Source organism: Struthio camelus, chromosome W (genome assembly GCF_040807025.1).
Source record: "Struthio camelus isolate bStrCam1 chromosome W, bStrCam1.hap1, whole genome shotgun sequence".
Classification (NCBI taxonomy): Eukaryota; Metazoa; Chordata; class Aves; order Struthioniformes; family Struthionidae; genus Struthio; species Struthio camelus.
The window spans coordinates 36,867,923-36,891,112 of record NC_090981.1 but is presented as its reverse complement, the minus strand read 5'-3'; the positions used below and the strand labels follow the sequence as shown (position 1 = coordinate 36,891,112).

The window sequence follows — 23,190 nt, the reverse complement described above, 5'->3', positions numbered from 1 at the left end:
CTCTTGTTCCTAATACAGTAATGGTAAAGTTTTCCATTTTATTTCAACCACCACTTCATTTACACAGACAAAAGAAATAGGTTTTTTTTTCCATTATTAAGATGAACATCACTACCACTTACCAAAAGCAGATCAACATCCTCAGACTGAGAGCATAGAAAAGGAGCATTAAAAATCAGTGAATGTAAGTATGTACCAGGATGCAGACATTCTAGCATAATGAACAGCTTCATCTGATAGAGGTAGCAAATTAAGTATTTTCTGGACACAGCTGAGAAAAACAGCAGTTCATAGATGTGCTCTTTGTCCTTCTAATGAGATATTTTTCTCAACTGTGAAGACAATCCATGCAGTTTTCAGCACAAGTCGCTGTCTTAGGATTCATTATTTCTTCCCCAGCCCCTGTGGCTGCAGATTATGTTGCTGTACCTGGTTTCAAGAGATCTGACCATTCACAGAATCCCTTGGAAAGTATCAGTTTTAAGGACCTTGGAATAAATCATTTGATGCAGACAGCCTGTCACTGCCTTGGTTGACTTTGAGTATAGCCCTGTAGGACACTATTTATTACTCATCCTCTCAGAAGACAGCATCACATATATGGGGTTTTTAGTCTGATATTCAAAGTTAATTTATAATGCATCAGCCTAAAGTAGCCGACTTGGAAGTTGTTTAATAGCTTGTCTGTTACATAATGGAAAAATGTGTTTATAGCGTCACTTAAATTCACCATCAAGATCCTTTTTTAATCAAGCCCACTTTTAATGTTAAATCACTTATGAAAGATTTACTTGCAACCACTAACCCACTTTCAGTAGGGAACTGAAACGTACTCACATGACACCCTAACGATTCCACCTTCTATCATAATACTCTGCTTAAAAGCTGTTAATCCTGGCAGGAGTTACAGCAGTCTGATACTCCATTCTATCCTGCTCTACCTATTTATTGCCTCTTTATTGCCATCATTATAGAATTTAGCTTCTGGAGTTCAAAGTGACAGAGTTCAAATTCACTTATTTGTAGTTAATCTGCCATCTGCTCAGCATCTGTGTGGCTATATATTTAGGAAAAATATAGTGTATTGGGAATGCACAGGGTTAAATCCAGTCTTTACAACAAATCCAGGAGAGGATCTTCCAACTACTAGGAAGGAGAGTGCAGAAGTTTAGACTGTGCAGGACCCAGTTCCCATTTTGTAACTCAACAGAAGAAAGGAGGAAGTAAAAATGACTTCATAAAAGCAATCAAACAGGCTCTGCCTACATCCTCAGCTTGATGTCAGCCTTAACACTAGACAGAAAGACCAAGGAAGCAAGAACATGGAATGGTTTTCTACTGATTTTAGTGGGATTAGCAGGCCCTGAAATTCTTAAATATCTGTTATCCGAACGACAATAAAAAAAGCTTTGAAAATGCATTACCACTGATGGCATTGTATTCTTGCTGCCAGGTGGAATAAGCACTCGGAGATCTGGTTTACGGTTGTTCATTCCCAAATTCATTGGTGGCGGAGATTTTGCTTGCATATTCTTGTTCAAGTTGCCAGGTGAGACCAGCAGACCTGGTGAGTTGCGGGGGTTGCCATAGCCATTTCCTGTTTAAAAAAGAAAAGCAAGACACGAAATAAAGAAAGAGAAGGGCCATAAGCTCAAATGTATTTCTGACTGAACATTAAAAGCTTCAAAATAAAAAAATTCAAAGTAAATACTTGTGTCATGTAATGTCTCCACACAGGAAAACAGAACTCATGCCATATTTGGAACAATTGGTCTTGAAATTCTTTCCTTCATGGCAGCCGACATTTCAGTGACGTGCTGAAGTTTAACCTGATTGTACGACTCCATGTATAGTACACTATGGTATATAGCGTAATACAACATACACTCAGAGCAGCCAAGATCTAACTTTTGCCTTACAAGAGGATCAGGTAAGTCAGACAATCTTGCGTCTTAAAACAAATGTCAAAGCTATGCTGGGTTTCTCGAGAACTACAGAAGATTCTGACTTGCCTGACTCAGCCCTTTCCAGTTCATGATTTTGTTTTGTTTTTAAACAAAGGATGAGTAAAGCAAGGCTGTAATTTCCAGAAAAGGCAGGGGGAGGAATAGGAAGATTCTTAAATGCTTTTGGCTCTCTTTCCCCACGTTTTTTGGACCTGACTCTGTCAACACAAAGTCAATGGGAGCAAGAGCATGTCCTTATTTGGAAAATACCTCCGTATCTTTCATCTTCCTTCCTTTGCTGCTTTCTGCAGGCCCTAGTAACAATTCTGACAAGCAGATGCTTCATTTGTTTTTTCCAGAAATGGGTTTCCTACTATCACTAAGTAATACTGACAAGAGAATAGCAATACTGACAGCGACCTACCATCCCACTAACACTGAGACCTTCTTTCTCTCATCCATCTAATTTCATCTCCTACTCACACAAAGTCTGGGAAAATACATGATTTTCAAGTGCATGCTTGAAATTCTGTCTCTACAGGGTCAGGAGAGATTCAGAAACTGCCCAGTCATAGTGAGGAAATAGTATGAAAACTAATATAGAAAGAGAAAACTTTCATGTTTAAATACCGAGGAAACAAATGTTAGGAAAGACATTTTGTTCTGGGCTCATCTTTGGTTCACAGCTCGCAAGCTGTGACACAACCTAAAAATAGTGTGGGGAAATGAGCTAGTGAGCATGGAACAGACCTATGATTACAAGCCTGGACCTGCAAGATTTCCTTTGTAGTCCCAAAGTCAATGAAGCACTCAGTATCTCACGTTTTTCATATGTGAAATGCAGGTAACAGACCTAATGGACATAAATGTATTATGGAACTACATTTGATAAAGTCTATGAAGTGGCCATAAAAATAACAGTAAATGAGAGTGAATCTGTTTTCTGCTTTGGATAATGAAGTGTGCCCAAGCATGATTAACATTAAATCTGAATTTTAATTTGCAAGCACATAGATTAATTGTATTTATCAGATCAGCAAATTCATGGAGGAGAGAATCGACCACAGGCTACTAAATAAAAAAATACCACTTTAGGCTCTGGAAGATCCTGAACTGTGAAAACTATTGTAGAGTTGGGACACAAGGGAACGAACTATCACTATGTGCTTGACTCCCATATTCTTTGTGTACCTGCTATTAGCCACTGGTCTGGTCTGGCTTTTTTATTCTTATACTTTTAATTATAATGATCTTCCAACCTTTTGCAAAAAGAACTAAGAGGAAAACTTAGAAACACTCAGATCACTCAGGTATTAAACAAAAATAATCTTTAATCTAATTATTTCCTTCATATTATCTTACAGTGAGTGAGATAAAATGTGCTAATTAAAAAAAAAAGTGTATTTTACACTTACCAAGCTGAAATAACAGAGCACTAGCAGGAAGCTTCCATTTCATGTCAGTAGGGTTTTTCTTTTAATGAACAATTGCTCTCAACATGGATTTGCTATATTTTAAGCTCTAATTATGCTATATGTTATTAGAAGTAGAGAGATTAAAAGGGGCATTTTAAATCTATGCTACTTTTTTCTAGAAACTACAGTGCCTTTTAAAAGTTGAGCATCAGTTTGACAAACAGAACACTGAAAAAACAGTTATGGCATGCAGTGAAAAGACCAACAGAAGAAACTGAAGCAAAATAAGAGTTTCTCTGTTGCTGGTTTCATATAGGAGCTATTTTACCAAAAGGAAGTAAAACTGCCTTGTGAAATCTGTTGTATGACAAGCGTTTGTTCAGAGTATGAAAATGAAGCTGTTTGAAGAAACAACATATTTTTTTAGTTCTGCAATATACGATCTAAGATATTTAAGGAAACAACATGCATTGTAGTCTGTATGTTTGTTTTTATGGTTGTGATTTTTGGAGAAAAGAAACCTTTACAAGAAAGCACTCCTGCTTTCCACAGAAAAGTTATTTAATACAATTTTCTATTAAAAATTAAGAGAAATAGTAATGCATCCTTATCAAATTATACTGTTCAGAAACATTAGTCAGACCTTCAATACTATTTATGTGCTGATGTAAAATATTTTGAACAGTGATAACCTTTCTTCCATTTATATTTTTAGAACATCAAATTACTTTTAAGAACTACTGCAATCTTCTTTTCACCAGTAGATTTCTGCTGTTCATGGCATATTATGGCAGCTAGCATTTTGGAGCCATATAATAACCATTCCTCCTTCCAGCCACCAAATTGTTATTCTTTTGGTATAATGTGGATTCAGGAATGTAAGACTGTGGACCTTAAACCAATGATATAGAAACCCATCATTTGAAAATCAATGATGAATGCATGCATGTGGTTTACAGCTAAGAAGAGTCTGCATTTAAACCAGCTCTTAAATCGTATCCTCTTTACTCAGAAAGCTGTGGCCTCCTCTGAGGCAGCCGTCCCACCTTCAGATAAATCCACCAAAGAGAATGGTCTCATTTACATTCAGAGGCAAAAAAACGTATAAGACTTCTAATATACAGATTAAACCTTTCTTCATCCTATACTTTAAAATTACACTCTGCCTGGACAATTATCAATTTAAGATGTGACTCTGTGCAGAACATCACATTCCACTATCCACTTGAAAGCACAAAAATTATATGTCATGTATGAATGGATTTCCTGATTATAGATTATAAGAAAACGAAAACCAGATGGATTTTAGAGCAAGTTGGCTTTACATTTTTATTTGGTTAAAAGCCATATTTTTGCTGGAATAGAACGTTTTTAAACATTACAGATATAACTTGTAATGCATAATGAAAATAAAAACAGTAGATGCACAAGTTTTAAAGGGCATATGTCAGAATTTGTAAATTTACAGCATTTTCAATTTAAGAAGTTTTCAGAGAAAATGATTTTTCCTAGTGTTGTTTGTTATACTGATTTGAAAGAGTAAAAATATTTTACACATAAAAGAGCTTGTTTCTAGACAGAGCTAGCGGAGCAGCACGTGTCATAAAATGCAGTGCCAGACTTTGTATTTGGACTAATGGCACAATACAAAGACAAATGCTTTCTCAGCATAGAATGCTCTTCTTGGGCATGTTCCCATATTCTGCAATTAGGCACAAGTGCCATTGACTGTAGAGTGAATTTTGTCCAAGTACAGATTGCATGATTAATCCCTATGATATCACTTTTTAAAAACTCACATTCAGAAAAGCTATTTTAATGCACCAGTAGTTAGTTAGTTGATAAGAATTAATACAAAGTATTAATCTACTCATAGAAAACTGCTCTTTGAACTATGCTGCAAATTCAAGTACTACTATCTTAAATGGTCACTTCCACGTTGCAAGAATTTAAGGGTAAGAATAGGGCATAAGTTTACTCACAGGAGGAAAAAGAGCAAAGTTTACTTCTCTTCCTTCATTGCCCATTAGTGACACCTGTACCTTACATGTAGTTTTGGTCATTCTTATGTCAGCAGTTGCAAAGTTCCTGCAGTTCTTGATACCCTCAGAGGTAGGGCTGAGCTCCTCTACTGAGCATTTAAGCTTGGAACCTTTCCACATCTTAAGGTAACACAATTGACGAGTGAATAATTTATTTCCATATCCCTCAGCATTCTTGAACAATATTATCATACTGTTCAAAGTCTCAAAGATTGAAATATTGGACAACTTTTTAATTTTGATTAATTTTTAAATTTTGAATTTACTTGATTTTTTAATGTTACCACTACAAAGAAATAAAAATACAACTAATAAATAAAACCTCTGTGGTAGTCCTGGAAAAATTAAGAACAAGACACACAATGACTATGTCCTTTTTTTGCTCTTTTCTTTCATTTATTCTAATGCTCTTCACTGATCATATGGGTTGAGAATTTACAAGATTACAAGATCTTCAGGAACCTGGGATGCATATTTTCCATTAATTTTAATAGGAAAAGAGCTTTCAAATTCTTCAAGGAGTTTTGATAAATATTAGTGATCATTTCAAGTTCTTAACAAGCATATACTCTTACTTGTGGAAATTATCATAATCCTTCCAAAAAGAATACGTTCAATATACATCCCATAACTATGATATGATGATTGACCACTAAGCCTCTTAAAAGTGATGTTAGAATTAGAATAAGTCTATACGAATATGAGACCCAGCTACGCTATAATTTACCCTGGACTTTGCAATATAAGAAAAATAAATAAAAAAACAATAAATGTGGTAACAGAAATTTTGCTAAATTTACACTCAGTTTTGCAATCTTCACTTGATTCAGTTTCCCACTACCCAGAAGAATGGCATTTGTGCTGAATAGTAATTACAAGGCAATGAATAGGTGCCTTTTCTCTTCTTACGTACTATACTTTTTTTAAATTTGTACACACAGGTCTTATCGTTTACAACTCAAACACAACAGACACCAACTAATGCACTAATGCCAGGGAGCTGCACTTGTGTTCGCCTAAACACAATTTTTGAAGGAGCTAACTGAAAGTTCTTATTCACAGGTTGCATGTTAGCCATTTCACTGTACATGACCTTTACTAACTGCAAGTGGTAGAAGAAAACCAATCTGGAAATATGCTTACCCAGAAAGAGAAAATCTTTATGTTAAAAGTACCTATCCACTCCCACATTACCATAATGGACCTTCTCTACTGAATTACTGAGAGTCACCTGAGATAGACAAGGTATATAAAATCTACTGATTTTTTGTGTGATAGGATTCTCTGGCATCTTGTGAAGTATCAGCTGCTCAGTCCAAAAGGACTGAAATAGAAATAAAATGCTGCGAATGCACAGACGTTAGGGCGACTAGGGAGAGAAAAAGGAGAAAACTATCTCAGCAACTCTTGGCTCTTGTTATAACTTAATGTAAATATAAGTTTAGAGATGCCTACAAGAGTAAAGGACTCAGCTGATACCTGGTGCTGTCATTCTCTCTAACTTATTCCTGTGATATAGCTTAAGATACTACAACTGTTAATGGGAAATTCTTGCTCTTTAAGTCTATGTATATGTAAAGGGCTCTGATGGCACTAGTCGTCCCATACTGGGAAAAGGACGGTACTTAGGAATCATTAAAATGATGTTAACGGTAGGCACTTCTGCCGTATGTGAAGGACACCTGCATTGAGAGTGCACAAAAGAAAAAGATATGTTGTTGCACCCCATGTCAGGAACACAGGACTTACTGAGAACATCGCATTTTGGCAGTCAGGCAAATCTCCGCTGCTCCTATTGCAGTGGAGATAAATTGTCTGGTCAAATTTGCCTAGGAAAACTGTGCGTAAGATTTGCCTGTATTTGCAATGCATTGTTAAAAAACTGACTTCCCTAATCTGTAGCTATTATTTTCCAGTTTTGCTATGTCCTTGGGCTGGTAAAAGCTCTTAGCCTGAGATCCTACATAGTTTGAGAAGCTGGGCCTTACTGCTTAATGTCATTAGCAGTTTGCTAAAATCCTTGGGCACCACCAGGTCTTACCAGCCCTGCCCAGGCTCCCCAGCACAGGCCTAAGTCCTCATTTCAGCCCAGGTGGGCCTGTCAGGCCCGGCCTGAGCTAAATTGCAGAAGTTCCAGGCTCCAGCCCCGTTACGGTGCTGCACAGCCATGGACCTCGTTTATCCTGACCCATGGGCCAACAGCCTGTCCCTGTCCTTGTCCCTGCGGCAGTGTCCAATGCCCGCGGCTGGGGCTGCCCCAGCTGCTCCCAGTGCCCTGCTCCCCTGGGGTGGGGGGATAGGCCCTGCCCCACTGGGAGCCCCCACGGCTAGCGGCACCGGGAGCCTCTGGCCTCACAGTGCCCTGGCACCGTGTTCCTTTTCACGAAGGAATTAAAGATCAACTCTGCCTCTTCAGATCTCCGTATCACGTACTGCCAACTACCTTAATGAACTGTTTACATAGATGAAGTAGTCAACATTAAATCTAATCCATGAACTAGTGCCATCTACAATTTGGAACATCCTTAGAGTCTATTACATGCTGAGTATTTGCAGGTGCACACATCAGTTGCTGAAAAAGGGCATATGTGTCCAATACTGCAACAACTGGGCTCAGATTTCCTTCAAGACAGAGCGGATACTTCTCAGGCAGAAGCTGAAAGTAAAGAAGTAACTCTTTGGCCACTCAGAACACAGAGCACTGCAAAACACATTCCTGGAAAACTAAGGCAGTGTCACCGATCTAGGAGGCTAGAAATCTGAGATATTTTTCAGCCAAACAGAAATATATGAGTTTGCTCACACACAGAGTGAAAGACCATGAGAACAAAATCTGACCTGTATATCACAGACCGTTACATTTCATGCAATTACTTTACTGCTGAATCAAGTGCATGACTAAGTATATGGCAAACTAACCGGATAACCAACACTGTGGTTTATGTTGTGCTGCTATAATAAGACACATATGTAAATGTATTTTTAAGTAGTTCTTACATTAAGTGTCCTCCCACCTTAGACTAGGTTCAAAGTTCACACCTTAATAAAATAAACATTAAGGTGGCACCTGACTACCTACACAATTAGCCTGTGGATACCCACATCAGGGACTGTGAGCAACCATTCAAAACCTTTCTTATTGCAATTAGGCTTCCCAAGCTACAGGCAGACATTTAATTTCTGAACATCTCTAGACTTCCCCCATCTCACCTTTGGAACAGGGGTTTAACACACGGGCAGGAAGGGTATGTCTCAAATGCAGTAAACGCAGGGAGAAGGAGGAGTGCTCTGCCTGCTTAAGGCTGACTATAACTTTCATTCCTCCCTTTTTGCCTAACACAGAAACAGAGCAGTAGACAGTCCAAGTCCTGGTACTTTGTTTTTTAATATTCCAGTACAGTTATTATTGACAGCATGCTTATACGCTTTATTGTCTGATCATAGTATCTTGCTATTTGCTTTGGTGATTCTTTAATAGCATCTTATTTCAGGAATTTCAGAGCATATAGCTTTAACACAGAAATGCTATGTCGCCTATATCTTTACCTCTGATTATACTGATTCATTTGTTTCCACTTCCACAAAACTTTCCTTCTGCTGTTTATATATCTATATCTATGTCTATCTCTAACATCATGTATCTCAAATTATCATGTTTGGCTTGAAGGTTCATCTAATCAGCACAGTAACTAAGTTATAATTATTGGGAAAGATCACTTAAGACAATTACACAACAGCCGTCAGTTTTGTGCTTTATAAGGATTAGCCTTTTATAGTTTAAAAATATGGGCACTGCACAATGAACATCAGAACAGTTTTCCTGTGCATTATCAGCTCTCTGGTGGTTTTTAAAGTCCATAGTAAACATCAGGGGCCAGATTGTCACTTAAAGGTGCCTCAGCACGGTGAAACAACGAGCCTACCCCTGCCCCTGGACCTATAGATGTTACCATCAGACAGAGCGTAGAGCCTTCTAGCTCGTGCAGTATTGCTTCCTCCTTCCTTGCTGTCCACACTTTGCACAGATTAGTGCTACTCTCTGCGCTAGGAATGCAGAATTCATTTACACTAGATTCCAGTCTATTAGGGGAGGTCAATACCAAAGATCAAGGACAATTTTCAAAAGTGCTCACCCGAAATTTAGCCTGCATGACATCTTTTCTGAAAATCTTGCAGTAAGTGGCCCAGACCTGGTCAGCACAGCATGTATAAAATGATATCTGGACCTCACCTATCTGAGATTTGCCCCTGCCCAACACCTTTTCAGGATTTAGCTGCTCACTTATGATTAGAAGTTAATTCTTATTCCAGTAAAGCAATTAAATAATGCATATTATGAGCACATGGTATTATTTCCCTCCATCTTGTATGTTGGCTGAAAATACACTCTATTCTAGTCCCTTTTATGTAAAAAATAGTATTTTTTTTCTTCTTTTATATGAGCTGTTACAGAGTCAGAAGAAAGACAAAGCAAGAGGAAAGAGAAAAACTACATTACTGGAAAAATATAATTTTTTATGAAGATATAGAGGAAAAAATATGAGCCTGGGAAGATTAGAAGACTATCTCTTTCTTCCTGACTGCCTGACAGCCTTTTCAAAGGACAAATCATTTGCTTTTTTGGTTGCTTCAAAGCAACTACCATTTTGGGGAAAAATGCTTTTTTAATGAAGAATACTTCAGGACAAGAAATAACTCCAATTATAAACTGGGTATAAAATTTGAAACTTTTTTGAAACTTGAAATGTACTTCTTTCGCATTCCCAAAGAAACCTTAGAAATAGGTGTTAAAATCTTTTTTTTAATAAACAGCACTAAGTTGCTACATGTTAAGTTATCTATTTTTGATATATTCACAGCTATTGAAAAATGAAGAACACAGTTTAAAATTCAACATCAGAAAAACTTCAAAACTAGGTATTTTAAACACAAATCATATGTCCTTGTGTTTCTCCCCTGCCTCTATTACCAGAACAGATTTACACACAAAAGGGAAGTCTTTCACACATAGATAAATACTACTTAAAATTGTTTTGAAATTTAAGCAGCTGCAAAGAAAAGACCAACAGCAAACTCTTCCCTGTCTCTCCTAGCTCCCCAGCCCCAGAATTCTGGGAGACTGTTCCAGCTGCCATCAAGGGAAAATCAGCTTGCAAGAGATTTGGAAAATAACTGGAATCTATGGCTTGACTATCTTAACTGGGGAATCATGTTAGAAGTTAAAGGGCAGGAGTCACATTCACTCAATATTGCCAGGAGCTTCTGTGTGTGGCTGCAATCCCTGCTTCAAGAGGTTAAAAGCATTTCTTGCTTTTCTTCCCAGAGTAAAGTCCTTGCTGCATTCCAGGTCCAGGAGGCATCAACTATCTCTTTCAGTATTCAGAGTAGGCATGAAATGCAGATGTTTGCTGATTTGCAATGCCTTTTTTTTTTTTTATTTTATTTTCTGCATCTGAACAAGAATATAGACTGCAATGTGCAACAGAAAAAGACAGCGTGCTGTCCTGGCAAACAAGTATGGACAGACAAAATAGTGAGTGAAATCCCTGTCTCACTGAAGTAAAGCATAAAATTCCCACATACTTCACTGGGAAAAGGATTTTATCCAAAGAATCCAAGTTATTCTAGAGGAATCTTTGTAATTGCTTGTCATAAAGGAAAAGAAGTCAATCATGCTCGTCTTTAAAATCCTACTTACAAAGAACCACAGTTTGTATGACTCACTAATTGTTCATTACATGTGAACTTAGGGCTTTCTCCCTTTCAATCCTTTCAAGCTGTCTTTTTATAAATACAAATATTGAGACACTGCCGATTAGAGAGATGATGAGACAGAGAATAACTAAATAACTTACTAAGTCAATACTTGCACGACTGATGGATACCTAATAAAGGCCAAATATCCACAGATATTCATGGAGATCTACCCAGAATGAACCTACATGGATTTCTTTATGGATTCGAGGTCACATCAGTTAACTGAAAATATACACATTCAACCTTTCTAAATGATGCACAAAGTCAATGTGATATTTTTTGACTTTGACATGGACAGCAGCCTCCACCCTTTCACATCTATTCTCAAAGGTTTGCTGATGTGATATTTACCTGTATGAAGAGATTCTGAATTAGCTCTATGCAACAGATTAGTTGTCTAAGGCAGAAACAGGACTTAATTTTGGAAAGGCCTGTGTTGGCTGCCTACACAGACATGAATTTCAAGTACTGTTAGATAGACGATTTCCTTCATACTATATATTAGAGCTGTCAAACAAGTTCTAGTGTTGTTATTGCTTTATCACGAATCTCCCACTAGTAGATATTTCCTTAAAACACCAACTCCTGGATTGACACAGGACTGGGAAAAAAGTATGTATCCTCCTTTTACCGAGGAAAGCTTGGAAAAGCAACACTTAATGGCATAAAGCCTGTAGAAAAAGGGAAAAGAGAAAGAATCTGAGAGCTATTGTGTTTGCTCATTTCTCATGCCCCTTCATGGTTTTTAAGCCTGCCTGACAATTTGTGATTTCTTGTTTGGATTTGGCACTACTGCATCATGAACTCTGTTATGAATGATTATATGTTCTTTCTTTTGGATTGTGAACTTCCTTGGGCAGGAACTGTTGATCACTACACTTTTACGCAGCATTTTGCCCAATCTTTAAACCAGAGGTCTGTGGACAACTGCACTGACCAAATAATAAGGGAAGACCAATGACCTATTGTGCTCTCCCTGGCAACCCCAGTCCTAACAGGTTGCCCATAAACTGTGGTTTGGGAATCATTGTTCTAAGCCTATTTATTTAACATATCCCACACTTGTGGCCTAAGAATTACCTTCTCCTGACTTTGCCGAATATGATTTTAGGGCACAATGGGGAATATTTATGTAATTTTTTAAATTTCTGTTATTTAGTATTAGTTTGCTGATTTGTATTTGCGGTTGCAAAAAAGACTAATGGAGTTAGGTGCTTTTCAAACTCTTGCTTACTGTTGCTCCTGCTCATAGGCTTTTTTGGGCAGATTGCTTCTTTTTAGTAAATCATTCTTCTTTGAGAAGATACCATCCAGGCTGCCTCTATCTTAATACATGGCTTATACATAAAAAAGAATGACTATTACATATATGTGTACATATACACCTATAATATGTGTGTGTGTATATATATATATATAAAAAACAGATATATATCTGGCTTGAAATACAACCAGAATATATATCCTTCATCCACACAGTTAGTACATGACCAAGAAAAGAAAAAGTAGCAGTAAAGCACTAGCTAATTGTAATAGTGGCTGACAGATCCAGGACCTTAGCTCTGAGAAGATGAGAAGGCCGCTGGTAGGTTGAGTTGTAAGTAAATATGAGGTTCAGTCATTAAAAAGACAAGGGATGAAATTTTTAAAAGGAACTACTATCTCCTCAGTGTCGAATGATTTTAGAGAGTAGCTTTAAAGATAGTCAAAATAGATGCTTGATTTACAGAGGACACATACTTAGCCCCTTTGACAGCATTTCACAGTACCCAAGTACTTTTGAATAACTTGTTTTTTTAGTTTAATATTAATGTCAAGATGGAGGCAGTACAGAAACCCATAGTGAAACAAATAAATTACAGAAAACAAATAAACAATCAAAGCAAAATTGCATCCTAGATTTAAGATTGAGAATGAAAATTTTCTTCTATTTTATTATTTATAATGGTGAAAATTTAATGAAACTCTGTTGCTCTAGGTGGGCTTATTCCATCTGAAATAAAACTTAATTATAAAATACGAAAGGTCATAATTTGAAAACCATATGGAAATAAAATGAAACAAAATGAAAATTAATCAAAATATTAAAGGCTTCCCCCAGAACCATTATATTTTGATTTTTAAACTACTGATATATTTTTGAAGTCTTAATCTTTCATCAGTCTTTCAGCATAAGCATTGGACCACTGCATAAAACTTGAGTTCAGATAGTTTACACAGCTAAAACTTCTACTTCATAGACATTATTTGTTTCTGATCAAGTTATTGTTGACCTAACTGGTTTTGTTTAAGAATAAATACACTCCTTAAAAATTAAAACAACTTCATACACTTTATTATGTTAACTAGCTATATGTCACTTAATTTTCATGTTAGTTATGGGGTAAGCTGAAGGGAGTGACTCTACGTGGTTTTACAGCATACTGATTTCAGTCCAAAAATTTCTTGTCTCTCTTTAATTAAAAATCTCTGGTTTGAGAGAATGGCGCCAAAGACATTGCTGTATTTATAAGTCAGCAACTATACTAAATGGTAAGTTCACTCCAATTTTTGTTGGACTTAGCTATTATCACATGATATAAACTGTTCAATTAGTATTTGTCTAAGAACAAATTTACTTTAACAAACCTGAGATAACCTTGGTTGGAGTTAAAAATACCATTCCTGGTATGTAGTTGTGTAGGATAATAAAGTAGTCAGCTTGCTTAAGTTCTATTTATGTCTTGGGTTGACTCCCAAGGTAAATTGTGGATGATGTCAGGATTATTACTTGGAATAATCCAAACCAACAAAATAACATAGTTTTCAAAACAGAGGCTTAACTAACCTAAGTATCTTTTTCCATTTCCTATATTGCAGTTATAAGGTAATTTGTAAAAGTAATGCAGAAACTGAGGGCTGGTGTCAGCAATCAAAAGTAGTTTCATTTTGTAGTGACAGAAAGGAAACTCTGTAGATTCTTCTTCTTTGGAGTATGTTATTCTGAATATATGCTATTTTTGGATGCTGCAGAAAAATGCAAATTCATAATGTTCTAATTTGGCAAGAAATATGAACCCCAACAGATTAGACCATATGATCATGCTACCAGCTTCTAAGTTGCCAATTAGAAAAAAACACAGAGGTCTCTGTTTCTTAAGAAGAAGGATGAACAAAGAGAACTTTTGATGTTTTTTCTTCTGCACCCTAAAGAGAGAGCAAGGACTGTCCAAAATAGTGGCATTGTGGAATGATGCAACTAAGACAGAGGAGTCAACCTTATAGTGACCTTTCATCTTCCTTCAGCCCTGTATCAAATTCTTGCTACTGTTCTGCATTTAAGACATTTATAAAACACATCTTTAATGGTGTTTAAAGCTCTTATTGCCAGACAAAGAACAAAGACTATTCATACGATTAAATATTTATGATGCATTCCTAGCAATGCCCCGCATATACATGCCCCTCAAATCAATTGCCTACTCCAAAGTTACATTGAGAGCTTAATGTATAATACTGAACACAGGAAATACAAATTCTTTATCTGCAAGTAAATTATCAAGCTCTCTCTCTTATTATAGGCTTATGAATGCTCTTAATATATTTCCAAGAAAAAATATATTTTTAAAGGGTTTAATTTCTAACCTAGCAGATTGATATACAGATTTTATTAAGCACAAGGAATTACTATGCCAAATGCATGTGCAGAAGGGCTTTTATTTTAGTGTGTTGCCTCTTTTAAAAGAAAATATTGCCTTCTTCACTAATTGCTTTCCAGCGTCTTGAACGGGGGAAGCCAGTAACAAGACAATGACATTTCTTAACAAGCCAGTAGAGGGAGCCCCTTCACAGGGCAACCAATTCCCTATCTGAGTTCTCCGTTGCTGTACTTGAAGTTTCTGCTACACACGAGATTAAAAAAGAGATGAAACGCAAACATCACCAGAATGAATCTTTCTTTAGCTGTGTTTCACGGACTAACAAAAGATGATTAACAAAACTGTAATTTTCTACCATGTTTTTTTTTTGAGAACAAAAGAGACTAATAGCCGAGTTCCTGTGGTCTGCTTACCCTACTCCTAAATTAATACAAAATGACCTCTCAAAGCTTCTGCATGAGGTTAAAGTGCCTTTTTGATACAATGCTGTGCAGTTTCAACTTTACTACAGATGCAGCTCACAAAACATCTGTGACTCATCTACGTGTGAAGATAAAAGGGGGTGGTCTAAAGCAGGCTGAGAAGAGCCAGAAAGAAGAGATCATTACAGCCAGGATTTCTTTATAAGTCATTTTATGATACAGTGTCAGAATCAGCATATATCTCAACCCTGGTTTATACTGCACAAAATGGATCTTCCAACTATTTTTCTGTATAGTTCTTTCTGAGAGCAGAGAGCTCTGTGTTTTACTGCTCAGCTTATTTTCTTCCAACGTACGTGTTTACTTCTCAAACTGAAACAGTAATCTTGCCATTGTCTTTTGTAATCTGTATTTGTAATGATGTAATATTGCTGACATTGCTAACAAACCACTGCATTTACTGAGCAAAGGGGACTACTTCAGCAACATTGTGTTGATAACACAGGCCTTGACAGGTACAGTTCTCATTAGTTCCTATCCTAGGGAATAGGACTAAAGGAGCTAAACTTTTGCTCTGCCTGGGTGTTTTGAAAATCCTTCCCTGCTGGGTCCCAAAGCACGTAAGTAAATGCTTAAAACTAAGCTTAAGTTAATTACCGACTATTTAAGTAAACGCTAACAGATTTTACTGGCTATCAATCGTCTTAAGTATGAAATGAGATCTGTGCTCAGTAGCTGGAAGTCTAATGGGGGACTCAACATTTCGGTCTTTACTCAAGCTTAAATTCATAAAATGAAGCCCTGATTCCACTAACGTCAATGGAAAAACTCCCTTTGACTTCAAAGGATCAAGATTTCAGCCAGGGGCCTCAGCAGAGTTTTGCCTGAACAGACCTATGTAATGGACCCAAAAGTTTTTATGGACAAGCTAATGTGAAGGAAATCGGGTATTTGTATACATGGAATTGGGTGAAGTATAAGATTTTCAGCTGTGCTGAAAACCAGTCTCCTCGTACTTCAAGCGAAGCACAGGTAACATCCCCTTCTCTCCCCCCAAGCTGGGGGAACCTTGGCCCCCCTTGCCAACGCCGAGCACTTTCTAATATGTCACCTCCAATACGGAGTTATTTTAGGACTCAGTCTTCAGAGGAAATCTGTTGTCCACTTAGAACACTAAACACAAATTCTCTCCTCTTTACCTGCACTGGTGCCTGCACCGGTTGCGAGGTCCCCACCCATCAGGCCACCTGAGGGGTTGAAACGAAATACTTCAAATGAGTACAATAAATATCACAGGCAAACATTCAAAACAGTCCTAATATCACAGGCAAACATTCAAAACAGTCCTAATATTTTCCCTGCTTTCAAATGGCCTGATCCAACAAGCACTACCATTTTCCTTTGGACTCCAACAGGCATTGGATCAAGCCCATAGTCATGAAACTGTCATGTTTAACGTTACACATACAAGATATTTACCTTTCAAGGACAAACAAAATATGAGGTATCCAGTTTTTCATTATTTTATTTTCATATTTCCACAGCATATGAACTATCAATTATATCTGAAATTTACATTTAGTATTCCTGCATCTGAAAACTGTATTTGTTTCAGTATTATTCCGAACAGCAAAGTCTTCCACATAGGATTGGGAGGAAGAGACTGAAAGTTGCTGGATGAGAACTTAATTCAGAAGCTGTAATACATGTTTGCGTAACTTTTCATTTTAATTTTCTCAGCCTTTCATAGACATTCATTCCAAGTATTTTTAACACTTCTCTTTGTGCTTGGAGACCTCAGATGGTCCTTTGAACCCTGTGCACTTAAGGATGTTGATGTTGTTTCAGCCAGACAGATTGAATGAACCTAATCCCCCTTTATCCTGTTCAGAGGTGACCCCTCATCATCATCAGGGGACATCAGCACAGAACACAGCCGCTTGCTATATACAAGGCACTCAAGTACAGAGCTCAGCTAACGTTTACCTATCAAGGTACTTGTGAATGCATAAATAACAACAAATTCTGCATTTAGCCTCTAACTGCTGTTTACAGTAACTAGTGGCCTATTTTACTTGCTTTAACTTGTTTGCATTGGCCATGCACTTCCCCTCCCCCCTCATGTTTTACAGTGTAGTGAGTTCCTGCATGAATTAAGTAGACAAGCTGCCTTTTTATGAAACAGCAAAATGTCTGCCCTTTTATCCTTTATTGATCTCCTTTAATCTTAGCCAATATTCAGCTTTTTCTAGAACATTGTTTTTTATTTTCTAAATCAGGAATAGAAACCTCTTTAGCTCTTCTTTTGATTTTTCAACACAATAATTTTGGGTAAACTGTTATGACTAGCAAAAACAGAGTTCTTGTTTCTCAGAGTACAGTTTAAAGTTACCTAAGGCACACAAGCAGGCGATAAAAAAGAGCATTTAAAGGGATGAGATTGAACAGAGCATACCTGTGTTACCTGCACTTGGAGGCCGATGCGTCACGCCAGGAGACATGCTATTTCTTTGCAAAGAAGGATGGGCCAGTGGCAAAAGGTTGGGGTTACCCAGCGAGCTGACTGGGTTACTGTATACCAAGCTGTTGTGGTTGGACACTGGGATAGAAACTGGCATCTCAAAGTTTGGTGGTGGAACAGCCTGTACAGGAAAAAAAGGGAAACAAAGACAAGAATAGTACAGAAGCACAACAGTCTTCAAGTACAGTTACTCTATATTTAGTTCAAATATTTTGTAGTTGTGGTTAAAATATTTAAGCTTCCCCCACTAAGAGTCAAGAGAAGAGTTTTAAACAGAGTTAACAAGGCTTTTAAATATTTTTGAAAGCGTGATTCCATCTTCTTTCAATGCAGCTTGTGCATTTACTTTCTAAGAACTAGAAAGATTTTTTCTTTATTTGTTTAAAACAAAACTCTGCTTCATGAACCTTAATTTACCGTTTCTTTCATTCAGTGAAGTCGTAATTGTTCACTTGTGATATCTTAATCTAGTGTCACAGATGACTGCAAGATCAAAGGTATATGATTATGATGACTTCATTGCATGGAGAAAAATTAGAAGGGGTAGAACGCAAAAGGGAAAGCTTTAATTTCAGCATACGTTGCTTTAGCAACCAGAATGATCCCAAATCATGTTAAAGGCACCAACGCAGTAAATGACTTTTTTAAAAACGTTTTTGGCTTAGTCTGGGAAGGGCTTAAAAGAAACAAAGTTCTGCTCAAGGACACGCAGCCAATACAAGAACTTTACATATATACCATTCCTCCAGTTCTTAGTTTTGGAGGTGGGCTGTTTTTTGATGCCTTTTCAATATACTGTTATCATCACTTAAAAGTAACATCTATAGAGCCTTTTCTTCACAAAGACTTTTGCAACCTGGATCAAATTATGCCACTTGACTCTAGGTCTGACAGGGAGCGTGAGGAGATGCAGTGCCTGATACTCATTATGTTCCTAGAGGAAACTGCAATATTCCCAACTCAGGTTTGTTGGTTAGTTTGTTGGATGGGGTTTTTTTGGGTGCGGCTTGTCTGAATTTCATTAAAACCCATGGTTCTGGCATCATTCAAATATATGAGAATTCCATATTTAATTTACTTGCTTTTTTAATGATTAGTTTCCTGCTCTCGTGAATGGACAGAAAACATTTTCAGAGTTACCTGAGAGCATGTTAAGTGCTCAAAAATCTGAATGCAAACCAAGTACCCTTTAATTTACCACTTAAAAATCTTTAAACACTTCAACAGTCTTAACTCTTCAAAAATTTCTTTAAATCAGCCTGTGGTGACATCTTCAGAGGTAGGAACTTACAGATTTTAATTTTACTGTTGACAGATGATTTTACTGATAAGTCTCCAAGGACCTAGAGGGAGTACGTTAAGAACTGGACACATAATCTGCCGTGTCATGCAGCAGAGACAGTCTGACCTTGTGCCACCCACACACATCTTCTCTGGCTAGTCAGATCTGTTGGCTGTGCCCTGCATATTACAGCATTGGCTGTCAAATTATGGTTACCCCTTAAGTTTTCTTTGTCCTCTCCCCTTTCTAGGGCAGACATAATTTAGCTCTAAATATACAGGAATCTTTTTACTTAACCACTGAAACACAGCCAATAAATAATAAGGCACAGCAAGAAGTGAAGAATATGTTATATGAATGCCTCAGGACTTCTTTCAAGGTGTTAATTTAGCTCTGTAACTTTCTCTGTGGCTTGGTTTTCTGAGAAAAACGTGACCCTCTCTCCGCCCTAGCACAATGGCCGAGATCAGTTGGGACACTCAAGCTAAGTGACCTCAGATTAAACGTCTACAGCATGCTGACAGAGCTTCTCAACCAGGGTTCCACGTCTCTGGAACTCACGTCCCTTTGGCCAAGAAGCTAAAGCGTACCTCTAACGGCCATTTTTGTCTGAAGAGTTAAGATTGAAGAGACTGCTTATTTAAGCAGGGTTTGGTAGTGGAGGAGAGGTATTCTGGGAACGTTCGGGGGTAAGAAGCAAAACTACATGCGTTGCTATTGGTCTGTGCAGAGATCCTGAAATATATTCTAAAGTTTGTGCCTCACAAATGGGAAAAAGGAGAACAAATGACTGAGTATTGAAAAATGTAACTGCTGAAGTATACTTCTGTCCCAGCTGTTCTTCATTTGTTTTAGGAGCAACCTTTTTTGCATGCAAGTATTTTTACAGTTAAAGCCCAGCTCTCTGGCTATATGTGTGGCTTGTCTTTCAAAGGAGAACTTACTATGAACAGAGCACAAGGAGTACCCGTGTATATCACGACTGAAGGCTAAACTCCTCGGAAATAGGCGCATGTAGTGTAATTGGAAACATTTTATTAGTCTGTGAGTATGTTTTGAAGCAAGCCGTTTTCTTCATTAGCCACAAAAGGATTTCTGAGTTTTCCAAATTCTGTGTAAGGTAGGGATGCAATTTGACCCTCTCAATGCACAGGCTGGTTGGAAGCTCAAAACTGGCTGCTGTTGATGGTTGTTGCCTTTTCAAGACGTTTTAGCCAATGAGTTCACATGAGGATGGATGTCTTAGCTCCACTTCCAGTTTGGGGATTGGAATAAGCCAGCATGGAGTACCTGATTTTTGTAATACGCAGTGCTGTGGTGGAGATCTCTCTGCCTGGTTGCTCCAAGCACATGATCCCACCTCCAGTTCTGCAGGCTTTAAGCAATGCTTAGGAGCTTGTGTGTCACCCCAGGTTAGGCTCAATGCCACCTGCTGGGGATCATTTTGCACAGCATCTGCTTCACCTCCATCATGAGATCTATGAAATCTGGCTTGCTGGGCCTGGGTACGTAGCTGAGTACAGCAATATTCCCTCCATTTTCTTAACTTATTTCCCTAATCTCAACCTCTGTCCAGCTGTCCAAACTAAGACCCAATAATAACACTGCTTGTGTTATTATTCTATCTTTCCTTTATGTACAAACACGCTGGAATATTCTTTATCCTATGTTACAGCACAAAAGAACCTCAGTCTTGGTTGCTTTTGCTGTTGACACTCGCAGGGCAGACTAATCATCACTGAAACATACAACTTCTGCTGAAACAGTTACTTCACTTGCTTTGGTTGTTCTATAAAATAATTTTGAACTAGTTACACAAATTATTTTCTTCATTTCTGCATGTATAATAGCTTCATCTGCATCCTTTTACCTACAATCTGGATATAATTAGACTAGTTTACAGAGTATTTCGCAGGCAATTTTATCAGAGCAAAATCAGTTTTACTCTCTGCTTTTCAGTGCAATACACGTGATACTCTGGAATATAGTAGTTTTTATTTCTTCTCATCAGGGGCCAAAGATTAATTAACACTTTTGTATATAGAAAAGGTCAGAGGAGAGAGAAGGTTGTCTGGATAAGCACACCAGTGTTAAACAGTGTCTATCTACAATTTTGCTTCTGGCTGACCAAATTTTCTGTGACTGTCTTATATGTTCTTTACCAAGAACTGTAACCTACTACAGATCCCCTAGCCAATCTTGGTGGTAAGTCACGGGGCATATCTATTCCACCTAGGCCTGATGAACATTATAGCTTATGATGCACTTGCGTAATATCTATATTAGTAAGTTAAATATGGCCAAGAACTGAGGCCATCTGAGGCCACAGGACAGTCCATGTCCATACTATTAAACTCTCTAACCTCAAAAACAGCACAGCCACATATAAACCAACTACTGGGAATTGTTCCTGGCCTGGGCTGGGCTGACTACCAAACAGCATTTAAGAATTGTTTGAGAAAGCGCAATTTGGCCTGTGCCAAAAGCGTGCCAGGGACTGCTCACACTATTAACCGTAGAGATGACGGCCTTCCCGAGCCTCAGAACGTTCTTTGCCATTCTTTAACTCACGGCCATAGTCGTAGCTATACTCTAACAGGTACCGCAACTAGTAAAACTGCCAAAGAGAGCAGACTGCCCATTTAAAGGAAATTGCCAGTGTACACAACACTAAGTTAGATGTGAACGCCGCAAGTTGTAGAATGTTGTGGAAAGTAGAATGGTGGGGATTCAAAACCCGTGAAAATGAATGCACCAAACTTTTTGTGCTAAATATTTCTTTCCCCCTCCCCTGTTCAACCAGGCCTTCATCTACTTAGAGACAGAAATACTTATAGCTCCCTTCTAGTGGGCTATTTCTGTCTCCTCTGCTTTCATCACTCTTATGAAAACTACAAATAAATATGTAATTATTATCAGATGCTTTAGAACAATATAAATACTTATCCCCAGAAAATTATCTGAGGAAACATTATTGGCTTTAGCTGTTAAGAGGAAAAGCCAATTTTATTTTCATTTGGCAGCAGCTTTGCTCTCTTACAAGACCAGGCACAGGCACTGCATTGTTTTATAAATTTTGTAAGTAGTGATTTAACGGCTTGACTTGTTAACTTTTTGTTCAGTTTTCCTTTCTTCCTCCCAACTTTTGTGGCTACCTTTTGATAGTCACAAGAAAATGACTATAGCTTCCCTAACTTCCCTAAAGCTACACCGATTTGTACAGTTAAAGATCATCTCTTGTATTTACAAATTTTCATTATGTACTAGCTTTGAACTCCATCTTGCCCATTATATTTAGGCTTATAGAGATATTTAGGCTCCAAGAGAAGGAGCTCCTATTGCATTTAAGGGAGAACACCCACTGATTTTTCCTTTTCTGGTAAGCAGCTTGCTGGTGCACACAGACCTTGAGTTCTGTGTGTGAAGTATTCAGGAAGGGATATCCTGTCTTACATAAAAAGAAACGCTAACATTGGCAGTTCATGGTGTGTCTCTGAAGCAGTTTCACAGAAAGATAATAAATTGTATGTTGTAACATCCCTGCAAGGTAGGAAGTTACACTGTACCCAAAACAGCTCAGGAAAACTGTGGAGACAAGTTAATAGCTGAGATAGGCCTATATCTGGTTTTAAATTTGACATCGAAAGGTCAAATTTTAATGAAAGCAATTAAAGAGACATTTCATTAATTTTGGAGAGGACAAAAGCAATGGACCATCTTCTGAACAGCTGTACTGTTTCTAATTCCTAGATCTTTCTCAGTTTTGTAGAAAAGGCAACCTTTTCTGAATGCTTGTGGAGGTAAGGAAGCTGACAGAACTCACTAATAGCCAGGAATGAGTTCTTCCCTTCCCCCCCGCTCCCCTTCTCCTTCATGTTTTAAGACTACATGGTTATAAACATATGCTGCTTTGTTGGAACAAAAACAAGCAGCATGAGGGACAACAGAGGATCTGAAGAACCATCTAAATCCCAGTTTTTGAAGGTGGAAAAATAACTTGGTAAAATCCTGTCTGATTGAAAATTCTGTCACCTTGGTTGGAACAAGCCAAAGGTCATCCTTGAAAGAGGAAAGGAATGGCAATTGATAAGTTTCGGCTTGACAAAGGGTTAAGCATTTCAGCTTATAACTGCTGTCCTAAGTGTTGCAGCTATTGCTTTACTGAAC

The 23,190-nt window shown here is 37.7% G+C and overlaps 1 protein-coding gene across 13 annotated transcripts in view; it reads right to left on the bottom strand.

Annotated features, from left to right (window-relative positions):
• The window catches only part of LOC104150110 (myocyte-specific enhancer factor 2C), a 132,516-nt gene that overhangs the window by 13,551 nt on the left and 95,775 nt on the right, over positions 1-23,190 (bottom strand). For 8 of the 13 annotated variants that reach the window (XM_068924527.1, XM_068924530.1, XM_068924524.1 and 5 more), the window contains 4 exons: positions 17,676-17,862; positions 16,420-16,467; positions 1,425-1,597; positions 123-146 (listed from right to left, as the gene is read on the bottom strand). In XM_068924527.1, coding sequence (XP_068780628.1) covers positions 123-146; positions 1,425-1,597; positions 16,420-16,467; positions 17,676-17,862 — 432 coding nt within the window. The remainder of the gene's footprint in view (positions 1-122; positions 147-1,424; positions 1,598-16,419; positions 16,468-17,675; positions 17,863-23,190) is intronic. The other 5 variants (XM_068924535.1, XM_068924533.1, XM_009684156.2 and 2 more) reach the window with 1 other exon arrangement.